We start from the raw sequence: 18,228 nt of genomic DNA, 5'->3' as shown, positions 1-18,228 counted from the left end.
ACTGAATAGATAACAGACGTTGTATGGGTTGATTAGTTAACGCAACAGTAAATGGGACAAAATCAAGCTTGAATTCAGCATGGAGAATACTCTACCAATAGAAATCAGGTAAAGAATTTGTTAGCAGACATTTTGGTTTGTGTCTGTTGTTGGTTTTTGACACCTGACAGTTGTCTGACAACTCAGCTAGCACAAACTGAAATTGAAAGTAGATTGTTGAGAAATTTATAAACATGATTATTTTATCAAGTTGACATCTTTTGATAAGATATTGTTATGAGAGAAAATTCGTTCACTATATATATTTGAATATTTTAGACAGTAAGCTTAAGAGTTCTCACTAGGCCTAGTTAATATGGTAGACGTACGCTAACATCCACAAACATCTATGTCTAAAAAAAGCTGTAATATTTCAACTAACCCACAGCAATCATGTTACACTGTCTTTAATTCTTTTGTTACCGCTGATCTCCGTTATTTGAATGATTGCTCACAACCGAAGCCATGTATAAAGATATTTCAGATTGTTTGATCGTTATTAAACCAAAACCACGACTAGTTTTCAAAATTACATCTTTATGTCAATAAGTTGTTAAGACGAGTTAACTCAGGGTTTTATACATCCCATGTATTTTTATTTATTTCAGCCCCAGTGTGATCAACTGGCACACCCACCCCCTCTCAATCCTGCCCTAAAGTGTACGGGTCTGATAAATTTAATTCTATTTATTTCAGCCCCAGGGTGGTGAACTGGCATACCAACCTGTCAGATTTTGCTAACATGGTGAAAGCTTTCATTGGGTCTAACTATCTTGGTGTGGCGTTTGCGTTCAGACAAAGTGGTTTAGCTGTAAGTAAATTGTTAACCTTTTAACGTGTCGGTCAAATGACAAAAAAAATATCAAATTTTCAGTTTAGATGGAGATCTGTACATTCGATGTATGATGTTGATCATCCAAACTGCAAAACCTTTTTGGGAACATATTTTAGGTGGATTACAGATTAGTCTGAAACCAAAGTTTATCGTAATTTTTTTTTTTTATTTCCAGGCAGGTATTGTGGGCCTGTTTTTTATCGCTGTATTAACAGATCATTGCTGTAAACTGATAGTCAAATGTAAATACGAAGCCATCAGAAACGTTGTCGACGCTCAACGTAATTTAAGGGTAACCAATGGCAACGCTGAAGAAGATGAAGTCATCGAAGAAGAAGAGTTGATGAAGATTCGTAAACAACTCCAGAGAAGTATGACATACGGAGATGTCGGCCAGCTGTCGATGGGAAAGTTGGGGTTGTATATTGTTAACGCGTGTGTGTTTTTGACTCAGTTTGGTTTCTGTGTTGGATATTTCATTCTGATTGGAAACACCATTTTCGCAACGTTTCCCTTAGATACTTGTGATTTACATAAAAATTTCACGAACGCGAGTGAATTTACTATAACTAATTGCCGAAGAGATCATTTAATAAAAGACCCCCCTCCAAGGTTGATAACTCTTCGAGACTTGTCGGAAAGTTTAGACAATCATACCTCAAATTTTACAAATGTAAACGATTCCATGAACTCAATTTTTCCATTTTTATCCGATATAGACTCAGAACTTTCCAGAAATACCTCAACTCAAAATGATTCTTGGTCAACATTCTCAGAGGAAGTTTACATATCGACGGCACCATCGTTAAAATTACTAGTCCTCATTCCGTTGCCGTTGTTTATATTCTTCTCGTACATTCGTAACCTCCGCCATCTTGGACCAATCAGTGTGGCAGCTAATATCTCTATTTTAGTTGGATGTGTTTCTATTATTGTATTTTTAGTTGATGGTAAGCACAATTTATTTTATTTCTTAGTCAGTAGGCCTGCTAAGTGCTCTAGTCGTCTGCTAGTCACTGAGTGCTCTAGTCGTCTGCTAGTCACTGAGTGCTCTAGTCGTCTGCTAGTCACTGAGTGCTCTAGTCGTCTGCTAGTCACTAAGTTCTCTAGTCGTCTGCTAGTCACTGAGTGCTCTAGTCGTCTGCTAGTCACTGAGTGCTCTAGTCGTCTGCTAGTCACTGAGTGCTCTAGTCGTCTGCTAGTCACTGAGTGCTCTAGTCGTCTGCTAGTCACTGAGTGCTCTAGTCGTCTGCTAGTCACTGAGTGCTCTAGTCGTCTGCTAGTCACTAAGTTCTCTAGGCGTCTGCTAGTCACTAAGTTCTCTAGTCGTCTGCTAGTCACTGTGTGCTATAGACATCTGCTAGTCACTAAGTTCTCTAGTCGTCTGCTAGTCACTGAGTGCTCTAGTCGTCTGCTAGTCACTAAGTTCTCTAGGCGTCTGCTAGTCACTAAGTTCTCTAGGCGTCTGCTAGTCACTGTGTGCTCTAGTCGTCTGCTAGTCACTAAGTTCTCTAGGCGTCTGCTAGTCACTAAGTTCTCTAGTCGTCTGCTAGTCACTGAGTGCTCTGGTCGTCTGCTAGTCACTAAGTTCTCTAGGCGTCTGCTAGTCACTAAGTTCTCTAGGCGTCTGCTAGTCACTGAGTGCTCTAGACATCTGCTAGGTGATTAGATGCTCATAACCATAAAAATTCCACTGCCATAGCTATTTCACCATATTAAAACTATCTTTGATACCCTCAACTCTCTATTAAACTCTTCCTTACATGTTATCTTATTAATTTTAGGGTTCAGTATCAGTAAGACGTACAAACTAATAGAATATGAAGGTTTACCGGTATTTTTTGGTCTGGTTGCCGGAGCGTTTGAAGGAATTGGTACAGTAAGTATTATTTTAACGGCCTCTCTAACAACTACGCATAATCATTTATTATAGACTCCTAGATTTAAACTACAGTACTGATGAAGGTATGTGTCTATCCCTCTGACCCAGCCCACCAACCATCTCTCACAGCAGAAATACCGGCACTCATTTCAACTTATGCCAGAATTGAAACCGGTATCTTGGCCAACTGGCTGTAGTAGTATGACTGAAATGGGGAAACAGGGGAATACTGGTTTTGGTAGAATTCAAGGGTAACTCACTGTGATTTTTAAAAGAGACTAATTTCAAGGATGACAAAAAATCAGTCAAACCGTCTACTGATAGACTCCATTATTCAATGTTACACCCAACTTAACTATATCAATATATTTTTATCAATTTATCATTGTGTTTAATGAAGTGTGTAATAACCAACCTGTTGCTGGTAATAGTTTATTAAAAGTATATTTATGGCATGTCCAAATCAGACAAATAAATTACTATAAAGATAAACATAGATTTGAAAAATGATATTATAATATTTATAATTTATAACTATATGGACAATATCAGTCAATTTTTAACACTGAAGCCTAAAAAGTGGGGTGGGTTAGAATTTGACAAGGAAACAAACCTGTAATAGTTGGAGTATCTAATCATTCCAATATGTAAATAAACTAAGGTCCTGGTGATAAAAACTATAAAACTATATACATAAAAGATCCCTTGATATTTCACATTGAAAAAATAAGATTGATGCTGCTGTCTTGGTGAAACTTTCCTCATTGCTCACTCCATGGTGTTTCTCAGTATTCAATCAGGCTTATAAAAATTAGAACATTAGACATTTTGAAATGATCCAAGACAAATGTGTGCCTAATTTCATTATATACTTGTCTTTATAATGATAATTGTCTAACTCAATATTTTGATAAAATTTTATTTCTATACCCATATCATCACGCATGCATGGATAGTGATTTGGGCAATAAAATAGAATTTTCAAAATAATTAGTTAGACAATTATCATACCAGGCTGACAATATTGTAGACATATTTCTTTGGTATTTCTCTAAAAATTCGGCCAATCTCTGGCCTAATATAATTCAATAATAAGCGAAATAACTCTGCCCAGCACTTAACCATGAAAATTTTACTTAATATAATCTAACTTGTTTGCTGTCAGTCAAATGTCACATGATTATGAAATTCTTAACCATTAAATTATCCAGAAAATTCTGATTGGATGAAAAAGCAAGTTAGGTAGGTTCTTATTTTCATATCTACCTGAATTGATTTTGGTGGTATTTTATATTTTCAGGTGATTCCAATTGAGTCCAGTATGGAAGGCAACAGACATAATTTCGGACCTTTTTTACACGGAGCTATCGGCTTCTTATCATTTGTTTTGACATCATTTGGAATTATGGGATATCTACGATTCGGTACTGGTGTTCAACAAATGTTAAATGCTAATTTACCAGCAGGGAGTGATTTTTCGCTGATCGTTAATATTTGTTTGTTGTTTGGAGTCGTGCTAACGTTTCCGTTAATGATGTACCCTGTTATAGAATTAGCAGAAATTTATACATTCGCTGAGGGTAGGTATTACATCTTAATATTCTTAAATGAGACCCTGTTAAAGATCCATTGACAGCCCTCGTAAATTCCCCTCATCCCACACTGCATGGCGTTGTCTGTCTTCATCAGCATTAATTATCAAGTGTCAAAATGTAGGACAGAAAACTCCATTCATTTCAGGTCGTATTTGTGCCCCGAAGAAGAAATATTATGACGATGATGATGATGAATTCCGTAGTGCCAGTGATCGTGATTCTCTGTTACCTAGCAACACAGGAACTAATATCTCACTTCCTGTTGCCGCCACTATTTCACATGAGGTACGTCACCAATTTCTTTCTAAAAATATGTTTCTCTTACGTAATATAATATTTAGTTGAGTTTTTGATAGAAAATATAGGTCCTTGATGTAACTAAAAGTATATAAATTCTTGAGGTATTTTGGTTAGAGCATTGGTTCATTACATGTCGTCATTTACTTGGTTACGTCAAGCATATGGCAGCTGTGGGTTCAATTCTCGATCGGCGTGTGATAGTCCAATGACCTTGAATAAGTCATCTTCTCTCATGAATCCGGTCGACCCAGCTGTATATGGGTACAGATAATCCGGGAAAGATCAATGCCAAGAGGTTTGGTCAAGGATCAGCTGGTAGAAAGGATTAACTGTGAACCTAAGTTGTTATCCTTGTAAAATATAGTTGTTTCGTTCTTTCTTATATTTTGTTGATGAGTTGTTTTCTCTTGACCCCCAATTTTTGCAGAAAACCTATCAACTGACATCTGACATTTTTACATAGAGCAAATATTAAGACAACTTTTTCCCTTTGAAATGTATAAACTAAGTTTTGAGAAATATTCCTATTTATTATCCAGGTGGCAGGATGGAAGAGAAATCTAGTGCGTATGATTTTGGTTCTGATGGCGGCAGGTCTGGCTGTATTATTTAGAAATAGTTTCGCTTATATCTTAGCTTTTGTTGGTAAGTTATTACAGTTAATATTCATTTATAGTTTAATACAGCATTGTGGTTCACTTTATCCAAACATACAGCATTGTGAAAACCCAAGCCTTAATCAATAAATAAATGGAACCGTGGTTCACTTTATCCAAACAGTTTTGCATAAGTTGGTGAATTTTAACTCATCAACCTGCTGGTATTCTATATCCATTTATTCCATTATTTCCCCTTCCTAATTCGTCTCCAATCTATTCTTATTTCGCCTCTTCCTAATTTTCCACTTCCCTTTTCGCCAATTTGGATTTGATCACTATTTATTGATTCATTTTAACCCTTTAAAGAATTTATTTTGAAATTTTCAGGAGGAATAGGCAGTACGTTGCTAGCGTTTATTTTACCGTGTATTTTTCATCTTAAACTCACCTGGACGACTATGTCTATCTGTGTAAAAATAAAAGATATTGTGATTATTATTGTTGGTGTGTTTTGTAGCGTGGTCAGTGTTTATACCACAGTTAATAAACTAATCGAAAACGTTTAAATTCTCGAACCTCGCTATTTTATACTTGGACTTTACTCGACATTGTAGAAGATGTAATAAAGCCGGGCTTTCTGTGTTTTTACCAACTTAAAATACTTATTGTAAATATCTAATTTCCGTCAAATCTAACTCTGTTGTGTGAGGAAGTTGTGAATTAACAGGATGTTGTTGTCATGGCTCGGAATTTGTCGACTTTTTGTCGCTCTGTTAGTGGTCGAAAGTTTTTTACCAAAAATCATGAAAAAATAATGTGTGGACATTACAGATAGATGTCTAAAAGAGTAAACTTGTGATTGGAGCGAGGCTGAAATACTGGAGTTGACGTGTTCTTGTTTTATCACACTGATTACACGTTATATTTACAAACCTTGTGGCTCCACCTTGTGGTTGTTTTATAATCATGGAAACAGCTCAATCCTTGGACCTCACTGAAATATAAGGACCTCACTGAAATATATGGACCTCACTGAAATATATGGACGCCAGTGGAAATTGTCTAAATATCCAGATAGAGTGGGTTTAGAATATTCAGAACAAGAACTATTTTTTTTAGGAGAAATAAAAGATTTTGTGTTCTATTATTCTAAAACGAAAGAAAATTGAAAAAATTAAAATTAAGATTAAACTTTGTCTTTCATGTTGTTGGAGAAGATAAGAAACCTGTAGTGTTATATAGAAACCTGTAGTGTTTTATAGAAACCTGTAGTGTTTTATTAATGAAACTTATGATATTTTTGATAGTAATTTGTATTATAAATTATATTTTCTAATGTGTTTTTGTGCTCTCAGACTAGACCAATATAATCTTCTCTCTCGGACAAGACCAATATAATCTTCTCTCTCAGGCTAGACCAATATAATCTTCTCTCTCAGGCTAGACCAATATAATCTTCTCTCTCAGACTAGACCAATATAATCTTCACTCTCAGATTAGACCAATATAATCTTCTCTCTCAGACTAGACCAATATAATCTCCTCTCTCAGATTAGACCAATATAATCTTCTCTCTCAGACTAGACCAATATAATCTTCTCTCTCAGACTAGACCAATATAATCTTCTCTCTCAGACTAGACCAATATAATCTTCTCTCTCAGACTAGACCAATATAATCTTCTCTCTCAGATTAGACCAATATAATCTTCTCTCGTAGGCTAGACCAATATAATCTTCTCTCTCAGACTAGACCAATATAATCTTCTTTATGTTAATCTGTTAAATACTGGTAGGTATTCTGCATATTACAGGAACAATGTTTGCTGATTGTTTTATCGTCTGCAAGACAGAGTGTCATCATCCAATCAGATTCATTTTCCTTTCAATTACGTGATTGATATTATATATATTATTATTGACCTAGTGGAAAACGACCAACTGGAGATTTTTTGTCTCCTCCTGTGCTTACTCTCCGTGAAACTCTTTGACAAGACTCTAGTCGATGACAAAAATTGCCAATCATGACCATTTGTATGCTGGCACCTTTAACTGTTATCACAGATTACTCATTATCTTTTCAGCTCCATTTTAGATTTGATATTTTCATCATATATTAAATTATATTCCTTATTAGCTTGACTTATTCATCGTATGAATTTTGATAACAGATCAGATTTTTACTGTAATTTTGAATTTGAAAATGGTATTTTGTTTTTTGTGTTTTTTTATCAAGTTTAATAAGATTAAGGTATAGAAAGTTAGGATTTTATTTCATTTTAGATATTATTTCTATCTCTGGGATCATTGTCTTGTCTAGGATGGTTTACTCTATTTTATACATGGTTCTATTTTATTTTGTGTCTATCATTTCTTGTATTTATTTTGTTAAAACTTGGTGAAATTTGTTTAAAAATAAAAGACGCTTTAGAAACGTTGATGGAAGAGATTGAATGCTGAAGATGGCCTCATTTCTTTCCTCAAATTATTTTGATTTTCTGTCTTGTTTGAATATGTAATTCTTAATTGGTGGCTTAATGCTAATCTTGTTGTGTCATTATGCAATAAAATTATTTTTCTATTTAATTGTCTTTTTGATGTCTGACAATTCCTTGACACAACGTACATTTCAGCTGATCTGCCGGTCATGTCCATGAAATACAATCAAATCAACAGCCCTGATTTAAGAATTTAAATTGGGATGTTAAATATTTATCTGCCCGTGTTAATATTTGAATTTAACTCAAACCCATAAATATCTTTGTTGGACTATAGAAATGATCTATATGAGGTTTTATAAGAGATACTCTTATAGAAGCACTGGCCTAGGTCACAAGTAGAGACTGTTGATTTCAGTATGGAATATATCAATTTGATAGAAAATTACCTACTTCTGGAGAGATTTACAAGATAAACAAATAATTCAGAAATATAAAGTGAGTTAATAAAAGGGGATCTAATCTACCATAGACAAGAACATGATAAATATTTAATATACACAATAATAATAATAATAATAATCAACTTACAATATCTAGATATATAACATTAGTTAACTTTAATATACCCTATCACCATAGTGATTATCAGTTGTCTATGGTTACGAATAATGAAACACAACTCAGTTACATTAAAATCATTTTGTTAGTTATATTGGCCACTATATACAACTGGTGATCAGTATGGTATGAGGGCTAATTAATTATATTTTATCTGAATATCTGAATATCTGTATATTACCAGTAATACTGGAATGTACAGAATTTAAAGGAAATGGGCATATTCACTTAACCAGCTGATTCATATTTCTACTCTTTACAATTCTTTTACCAAGGTGACAAAACTAAAGAAATATAGAACTAGAATAGGAATGTTGATAAATTTGTTCCTAATTGTAGACAAAATTGATAAAAATTTCTATAAAAAAAAAATATCCTGGAATGGTCAATTAACAAAAAATTGTGCTGTTTTAAATAATTATCTTAAATACTCTGTCACTTTATATTCTTTTAAATAATAATTCAAAAATACATTATTCTTGATACCCTGTGACTTCAACTTGGAATGTCTTTCAAATTATTATAATACTTCTACCCTGTGACTTCAACTTGGAATGTATTTCAAATTATTATAATACTTCTACCCTGTGACTTCAACTTGGAATGTCTTTCAAATTATTATAATAATTCTACCCTGTGACTTCAACTTGGAATGTCTTTCAAATTATTATAATACTTCTACCCTGTGACTTCAACTTGGAATGTCTTTCAAATTATTATAATACTTCTACCCTGTGACTTCAACTTGGAATGTCTTTCAAATTATTATAATACTTCTACCCTGTGACTTCAACTTAGAATGTATTTTATTAAAAATAAAAGTAATATTTACCCTGAAAAATGAGAATAAAATCATATAAATAGAACTCTAAAATCTACAAATCTAGAGCATTACAAAACAGATATTAAATCATTTCGTTTAAAATGCAAATCAAGCTTACTTTATTTTGCTGTGGAATTAAAACTCAATATTTAGTGATTCCCCAGGAAAAATCTGGTGATCTTCATTCAAATCAGATTGAATATTAATGCATTTTTTTCTCCTTTGATCTCTACAAATATTTAAACTGATATTTTAAAACGACAGGTCCTTGATATTCTAATTACACACACAATAAATTAATATTCCTAATTAATATGCGCATAACAATGAGACAAAATAAACACAATTTGCTGTAGTTGGACTTTGCCCCCAATTATTTACATATCTAAGTTTTAGAGATTACATGGTTTAATAAGCTCCAGATCCACCTCTTCAGCTAGAAATTTAAAAAACACAGAAAGCTTACAACAAAAAAAAAAAGCTTAAAATAGCACAATAGTGATAATAGAATAAATTGCTAGATATTGCACGAGATATAGATACAAAGACTCAATCTGTAGACAAACAACAGAAAAGTTTGTTCTAGAATAATTAGCCATTGTTCATTAAAACCTAAAGAGGCTCTCACACCAGAGGTCACTAGTTGTGTATAGTTCAGAATAAAAATAGAGGTAATAAGTTTCAAACGCAACTGTCATATAACTGAGTTGTTAGATTGTGTTCTGAAATCATGATCACTTTGATTATTCACAACATACACAACTTGTAATCACTATGATGTGAGAGCACATTAACACATAAATACATAGAATATAAGCCAAATAAATCACACCGAGTTATCTAACTTTGATGAAGATTGAAACTCAATATGAACCACCAGAATGATTCAAACATAAACACAAACAGTCCACTTTATATATAGGTAGAATAAATAATAATAGAAACTATACAGAATAAACTTATATTGTGTTCATTATTACTTACACTACCTCAAAATAAAACACAAACAGTCCACTTTATATATAGGTAGAATAAATAATAATAGAAACTATACAAGTCAAACTAATATTGTTTTCATTATTACTTATGATTAGCTAAAAATATACTGGAAAGCTTCAATCTGCTTATGCTTTAAATTGGCACAAATATATTCGCTTGACTAAGCCTACAATATGTTTACAATATGTTTACAATATGTTTACATTATGCAATATAATCATAATATACATAAATATTTATGTTTACAATTCATAATAAATACAATTTGTTTACAATAAATACAATGTTGACACTATGCCCAAATGTTTATAATATACACAATGTTCACAAATATACACAATGTTTACAAAACACAAAGTTTATATTATACACAATGTTTACAATATATAAATTCTTTATAAATAAATACAATGTTGACAATATACAATAGCTACACTATAAAATAGGGAATTTAGGTAGCTGCCTATTCAGAGGTCAGGAGAAATTTAACATCAACAAATCAGGAATCAAAGGAACAACAATTTATAGTTGGTTATGATTAATAGTTATTATAACTCTGGTGAACTTTTTACTATTTTACAAGTAAAATTCCAAATTAAAAATAGTATTTTAGCAGTATGGTGATTTGAAAGTATAGTATTTACTATATTAGGATTATTAATAAAAGTTTTATAGTTTGGCCAGATAAAATCTGATAGAAAGAATCATTGATCATAAAATCTGTAAACTTTGATAAAATAAGAATGTTTCTCTGCATGATGTAAGACAGGATCTTTAAAAGATATGTATAGACTATTTTTGTTCTTTCTGGTTTGAGTCAGTGTTTAATGGAGTAAAATTTAAATTTGTTCCATACTTAATCTTCAGGAGAGTTGGGGGTGCTGGAATAGGGACAGGGCGTGTCTCCAGGGTGTCCAATACATTCTACAGTTGGTACGTGTCCACTGTCCCACATTCCCGGATCACAGTGGGTACAGAGTCCGTGTAAAGTACAGGGAATCTTCCGACGTTTTCTATATTGATGTAACAAACCTCGAGCCTGAAAAATAAAGTTATTTTGTTATTTTTTAAAACATTGAGTCAAGTCTAAAAACATCCAGGAATTTGATTTACACTATTTGAGGATACAATGATGATGGTGATTTCAAGATCATAAATTCTAGAATATTTACCTTTTTCAGCACGACCTGTCCGTTCATATGTAAAGCTAAACTACTAAAATGGAGGAGAATTTCATCAGCCGGTAAATTCTGTTCCACGACATCGTCACCATAGATACAGACAATAGCCACGCAGATAAATAGGTGGAAATAGTCCGTCTGATAATGAGACCAGCAGACCTCCCAGATTACCAACGCATCTCGTTCACTGAATTCTCGTTTAAAACACAACAATATCCATCTGTAAATAAAACACAGAATAAAATTAGAAATTTATAAATGTTAGTTGATAATACATGTTATATTGACTGTTAATATTTCTATAATATCACAAACAGTAATAACCTTGAGATAGAATAACTAGTAGAAGAAATATTCAACTAACAATATATTTGGTACTGGTTATTTACATAAAATCTTGACTTAAATCTTCATACAATTCCTAGGAAAAATTAGTAAGTTGGCTATCCACAGAAACCTTAGACTTACTCTGCCTGTGATTTCAAATGAAAATCTGAAATCTGATTTGGTTGAAATAAAACAGTAGATGGATTACCTGTGACAAAACAACAGTTCTAAAGCATCATCACCAAGTTTTTTTAAATGTTGATAAAATTTTGGTACCATCAGACGTAACAGCTCTCTTAGATAATTCTGAAATTTAAACAATTTAATCAAAATATAGAAAATACGTGGCATTATATTAAATTGTGTTTGAAATAAACTAAACCTTTTTTCAACAGTTACAGAGAATTACATTTACGTTTTTCTCCTTAACCTTATAAATCACTCTCTCTACTGGTCACATAATCACAAGATAAACTATACAATGTTACTGTCATATCCTTTAATTATCCTTGAATTTCAGGGTTCATGATGTGTCATTTCATTCAAACTCAAAGAGTCAAAGATTGAAATAAAGAAAATTTAAAACATACCAGTTGTTTATCCATATCACTATCACGAGGTGAACTAACAAATATCGTACGCTGCATTAAACCCTCAAAACACCAGTAAGCGTAGACTTCATGTTGAATCTCAGCGAGTACTGGTGATAATAGATCAGACATACCCTGGGTATACCCCATTGTAGGATGGGCCACCGCGTAGTTTAATAATATATTCCTATAAAATATTAAAAGTTTGAATTTGTCTTGTTATGTTTTTTAAAACAATATTAAATTTCGTTTAAGGATTAAGAATCAGGCTTTGTTACATGGTACTTGAAGGTTTGTTGTAAAAATAGTATTATCTATAAAAAAAAACTAGTATTATTTACTTGGTGTATATTTACTTATACTAATTTACTAAGAGATGAATTTTTTAATAATGAGCAAGCCAATTATCGCTCGTTAAAGTTCTGGATGCCAAAATTTAGATAAGTACCCAGCCTCAAAACAACACCCAAAACTGATTAAAAAACTTGTCACTATGATTTAATAAATGAAAACATACTTCAGTATTTCTATATTAGGATTATGTTCACCCCTGAAATAACGATGACTTCTATCTGTACGAACTACGTCTTTCTCTACTGTACATTGTATCGTCTTCCAGAACTTCTCAGCTTCCTTCTCTGGCATTGATTCCCTGAAAAAAACATAAATTGATGATTGAACACTTTGATTTGCTACTAAACACTCAAATAAATTCAACCAAAATTTCAAAACCACATCTCCCTTTCTTAGATTATTCTCTTTATTTAAATTTATTGACCACTCTTAAAATCTAAATTAAAAGTCTGATCGAGTTTGCCTAGATTTACACATTTTACATCACAGATACAAAAGACACTGTAAAAACAGAATCCATTAACATACAAAAACCCCAAACAATTATTCTAAAAACAACCATAAAAACTCATTTAATTATGATGCCTTTCTCCACTGTCACTAAAATAAAGAAAATTGAACTTGAAATTATCAAAAATATAAACTTTCTCCTACCTTTCTTTTCTGATATTATGATATTGTATATATTTATCATTTCGTATTTTCTCACGATCTTCAAAAGTTGAACTAAACGGGTAGAATTTGAGTAGAAATGGCCAAGCTTCATGTCGTAATAACGGGTCTAAACCTCCAAAAAAAACTGCCTACAATACAAAATATATATTCCATAAAGAATAAGAAATGATAAAAAATATTTCAGTGATGAGACAAATTTCTTTCACCAGACGACATGGTCAATTTCTAAAATCAAAAATAATGTTGAAAAGATTGTAAGATTTTAGCAGTGTGTAACTAATATTAAGCTGGAATAAGATTTAATTAAAGAGATTCTGATTTCTTTAACAATTACACACCAAAATAAATAAGCCTCTATATGAAAGATTTGAAAACAGGTGTTTTTTGAGTAAATTTTGCCTTCTTCTAAATGATAATATGTTATTAAGCATGATGTTAAGTTTGACAAAATAAAATGAAGAAATCGTTCTCCCACCTTTCTAAGTTGATAATCATCTTCTATAATACCATCATCCATCATATGAGCCTGCCAGACGTCTTCTGTTACCCTGGGAAACACACCCTCTTCAGGGTGACACTGATCATCTGTCACCTGGGGTTTCATTACTAAGAACTGACGATAAGGAGTATCACTGTCTCTCGTCTAGAAAAATGCAAAAATAATATTTATAATAGCTTAAGATAACACTTAAATTTTAAATATTCACGTGGGTTTATTTCATTTTGTGTGGATTTTGTGGGTCAAACAGTAGAATTTACATCCTAATAAGATATATAAATATAACAGTACTATTGTACCAATCTAATATCATAACATAACACATAAAAAAATATATCCTTGGGAGGCAAAGTGACATACGCCCACCAGCAGCTTTGATTGTAAGTAGGTCTACAAATCATTGTTTGTAGCCCCTGTAGAGTGAGCATGTGCCAATGTGCCGATGACATTATGTTTCCATACTACAAGTGGTATATAAAAATCAAAGGAATCCATAAAAAAAAGTTGCTAAAAAAGTGAATACACTAAGTTGGAAACAACAATTTGGTGAAAAATTATCAGATCATCAAGAAAATCGATAGAGATCATCTTCATAATGACATTGACCCACAAAATAAAAATAAAAATCAAAAGAATCTGTAAAGAATTGTAAACTAGAGTGAGCACGAGCCAAATATGAACGCATGGACGTACAGACCACAGGGGCAAATAATCATAATTAAAGAAGTTATCAACAAAACATGGATTTGAACAGAACATAACTTTACTGTATAAATATAGACACTAAATTTACAACTGAGCAATAGACTAATATAATAGAATACAATCTTACCCTAGCTTTCCTAAATAGATTCCACTCTTCAAATATTTCTGCCAGTTTTTCCAGACCCCCGCTGTGGAAGTGTAATATTTTATATTGAGATTCTCGACTAGCGATGACCACCTGACCCTTCGTACATTGATTATCACTGTAGAATAGACGTAGAGATCTCATCTGACCTGCAAATACAAGGTACATTATCATTCCTAGAAACACAATCCATACACAGACAATATTACTACAGTGAAACATGGGCTCTCATCTGACCTACAAATACAAGATACAAACGATAGAAAACTAGAAGAAGTTGAAGAGATGATAAAACACTATGAAAATTATTTAATTTTCCAATTGAAATTAAAAGACTGGATATCAAAAAGGTGAGAAACTGGATAATCATACCTAAATCAACAGAAAATACTCCACAAACTTGTTCTTTGGCCGTTTTCTTTTCTTTTCGACTGCTACTATACGTAACAGAGTTTTCAGGAAATGTTAAGTTATGAGAGAAGGAAATAGATCCAGTACTACTCGTTGACATGGAACGCGTAGAATCCTCCATTGTAGGGGACCCTGGCTCAGATTCCAGGTCTGAGGAGTAAGGGGTTGGAGGTCGTGAATCTGGTCCAGACGTCGTCGTGGAAGAAGAAGAATCGTTTCGATAACGCGTGACAGAAATGTCTGGAGTTAACATTGGTGTGTTTGGGGGCGGGATTATAAAACTTCCCAAGTCTAATTCGTTCGGAACTTTTAAACCTCCTTTTAAATTGTCGTCTGATAACGTGTCTGGTTTGAGAGTCCCGTCAAAAACATCATCGTCGTGATGGATCTGTGGAATATTTTGACCAATCCCGTTCTGTTTCAGTTCGGCCAGAAGATTTTCATAGCGAGTGTCAGAAGGGCTGGGATTGGACGAATCAGAACTCATAGAATCAACGTCTGTCGACTGCGAACTACTTGTTTCAAATTTACTTTCGTTTTTATTTATGTTTTTCTCGTCCAAGTTTTTGGATTCCAAAAATGTCTCCTTTTCCTCCGTAACGACTTGAAGTTGATCACCGTCCATCACGATACTTTTCACAGCTTGATTCTGATTGGCTACGTCATTTTTTTTAGCGTGAAGTTTGTTTCGTTGCATCATGGCTGCCAACTGCTCTTCAGACGTCAAACCATCATTTTCAAGAGCAGATAACTCCTCCTCTCTGTTCGGAGCATTTATCAAATTCTTAATTTCGTGATTAGAATTACAATTTTTCTCGTGTAACACATTGACGTTGACGCCAATTTTCGACGGTTTCACAAGATGGCTCACTTTCACGTTATTTTGAACATCAAATGCATTATGGGTAAAACTATGAACAGTGACTTCATCTGACCCTATTCCAGAATCCGTTTGTGATTTACAACTAGAACTCAATTTCACTTTGTCACTTGTTCCAGCTTCATCAAACTGAGCTGTCCAACTTTCCATACTGAGAGATTCTTCATGTGAGCAGACGGACACACTATCCGAACTAAAACTCGTATTATCAACACTCTGTTTGTACGATTTGGCAGCAGTTGATTGGTTGTTTTTGAGGTAGGAGGAAGTCTGATCTGGGGAATCGATATCCGATGGAGTAATGTCCCCTTCTGGTTTAGCGAATTCTTGTTTTGGTGTTTTACGTGGACTAGATCTTGGAGTTAATACTTTTGGTGGTTTAATGGCTGGGCTACTCTCGATGCTTTGAGGGTTTTTCTTTAAAGATGCGTTGGGTATCCATGTTAAAACCAACGTTGGACCCTTTACCTGGAATAAAGCATAAATATAAAACATCAGGGGCAATTTGAATCAAATTACACTTTCTCTGAAGACAAAAGATGACCAACAGCAAAGACTTGGCACCTTGACCAAATCAACTACAGCAATCAGTGATATTACAGGCTAACATAGGGCAACAACACGATTTTTTAGTTTTGGAACTAAGATTTCCTTGTTCAAGTCAGACAGGAACAATAACAGTTGGAAAGTTCCTTGTTCAAGCCAGACAGGAACAATAACAGTTGGAAAGTTCCTTGTTCAAGTCAGACAGGAACAACAACAGTTGGAAAGTTCCTTGTTCAAGTCAAACAGGAACAACAACAGTTGGAAAGTTCCTTGTTCAAGTCAGACAGGAACAACAACAGTTGGAAAGTTCCTTGTTCAAGTCAGACAGGAACAATAACAGTTGGAAAGTTCCTTGTTCAAGTCAGACAGGAACAACAACAGTTGGAAAGTTCCTTGTTCAAGTCAGACAGGAACAATAACAGTTGGAATGTTCCTTGTTCAAGTCAGACAGGAACAATAACAGTTGGAAAGTTCCTTGTTCAAGTCAGACAGGAACAATAACAGTTGGAAAGTTCCTTGTTCAAGTCAGACAGGAACAATAACAGTTGGAAAGTTCCTTGTTCAAGTCAGACAGGAACAATAACAGTTGGAAAGTTCCTTGTTCAAGTCAGACAGGAACAATAACAGTTGGAAAGTTCCTTGTTCAAGTCAGACAGGAACAATAACAGTTGGAAAGTTTAATTACAGAAAGATGAGTTTTAGAATTTGGAATTTCAAAACAAAAACTTACCTCATCTTGTTGAGCTCTAATAGTCAGGTAACCAGGATGATGTTCTACTTCTAGAGTTAACGGAGCAGGCGGATGAACACAGACGTTGTTTTTACAATAAATAATCTCGCCATCTAGTGGCGGAGACTTCACCTCCTCCGTTCCGATTCCAAGTAAATTTGTAGCCTTCCGAAATATAGTACTGAACGACATATTGGCATATAGATCCTGAGCCATTGATTCACTTTATTTCAAACACTGTGATTGGTTTATTCACATGTCAATCACTTATTCTATTGAGATGATTGGTTGAATGAACTGTCAATCATGTTGTCTGCTGATTTGATTGGTTGACTTCTTGTCAATCTTGACATAAGTCTAAAATATCCAGTACTTTAACCTCATTCTTGTTGTTCAAACTGTAAAATACAAAACAACAATGTTTAAAATTAACAATTTAACAAAGTAAGTTCAAACGTACCAGTAATATCTGAAACAATCTGCATCGGAGAAAAAATTCTGGAAACCTAAAGTGATTGTAAAGATAATTTCTAAACTTTCTTCAGGTACTAAATATGACAACATTCTATCATTAGTGAAAATGAACTAGTCATGAATAATATTTGAATTACAGGAACTACAGAAGTCAGATGCAAAATCAGGTAGGTACAAATGGAAGATATATGTGTACTGTATATATATATAACTAAGACTGGGTAAAATGATCAAAATAATCGATAATCGGCGCTAGGAATTTATAATTTCGATTATCGATTATCAAATTTCATAATTGATTACCCACAATAAACTATAATAACTGATTATTGATCAATAGTCTGCCATCGATAATCAATCTCAATTTCTTAATGGATACCTAGACCTACATACAATAACGAGAAAATCTCTTTAAATCCCTTTAAATTGTTCTATTTTTATTTCACCGCCGCTGCCCTCATTAGAAGTAAACAAAGTAGAGAAATACAATAGTCGACTTAAATCAAACAACAAATACAGGAACAGGGGAAAAAATAAACACATCTTGTTTAATATAATAGGTCAATTGATTATACTGTAAA

General features: G+C 33.3%; 2 protein-coding genes across 2 annotated transcripts; one reads left to right on the top strand and one right to left on the bottom strand.

Moving 5' to 3' along the window:
- Window positions 1–79: 79 nt before the first annotated feature.
- On the top strand, window positions 80–7,344 carry LOTGIDRAFT_156320 (hypothetical protein; the record flags this gene model as incomplete). The annotated part of the gene is made up of 9 exons (XM_009046993.1): window positions 80–108; window positions 736–850; window positions 1,050–1,824; window positions 2,659–2,753; window positions 4,057–4,336; window positions 4,497–4,636; window positions 5,191–5,296; window positions 5,638–5,754; window positions 7,334–7,344. 9 exons carry the CDS (start codon window positions 80–82, stop codon window positions 7,342–7,344), a joined length of 1,668 nt encoding a protein of 555 aa, XP_009045241.1.
- Window positions 7,345–10,986: 3,642 nt separating this feature from the next.
- LOTGIDRAFT_110527 (hypothetical protein) lies at window positions 10,987–17,365 on the bottom strand (the record flags this gene model as incomplete). Its single annotated transcript, XM_009046992.1, has 11 exons — window positions 10,987–11,169; window positions 11,303–11,531; window positions 11,847–11,944; window positions 12,229–12,415; window positions 12,746–12,880; window positions 13,237–13,385; window positions 13,733–13,900; window positions 14,589–14,755; window positions 14,979–15,149; window positions 15,984–16,365; window positions 17,174–17,365. 11 exons carry the CDS (start codon window positions 17,363–17,365, stop codon window positions 10,987–10,989), a joined length of 2,061 nt encoding a protein of 686 aa, XP_009045240.1.
- Window positions 17,366–18,228: the final 863 nt, after the last annotated feature.

This window comes from Lottia gigantea (assembly GCF_000327385.1).
Source record: "Lottia gigantea unplaced genomic scaffold LOTGIsca_11, whole genome shotgun sequence".
NCBI classification, from domain to species: Eukaryota; Metazoa; Mollusca; class Gastropoda; family Lottiidae; genus Lottia; species Lottia gigantea.
Note: the sequence above shows the minus strand (reverse complement) of the source record. Positions and strands in the feature narration are given on the sequence as shown.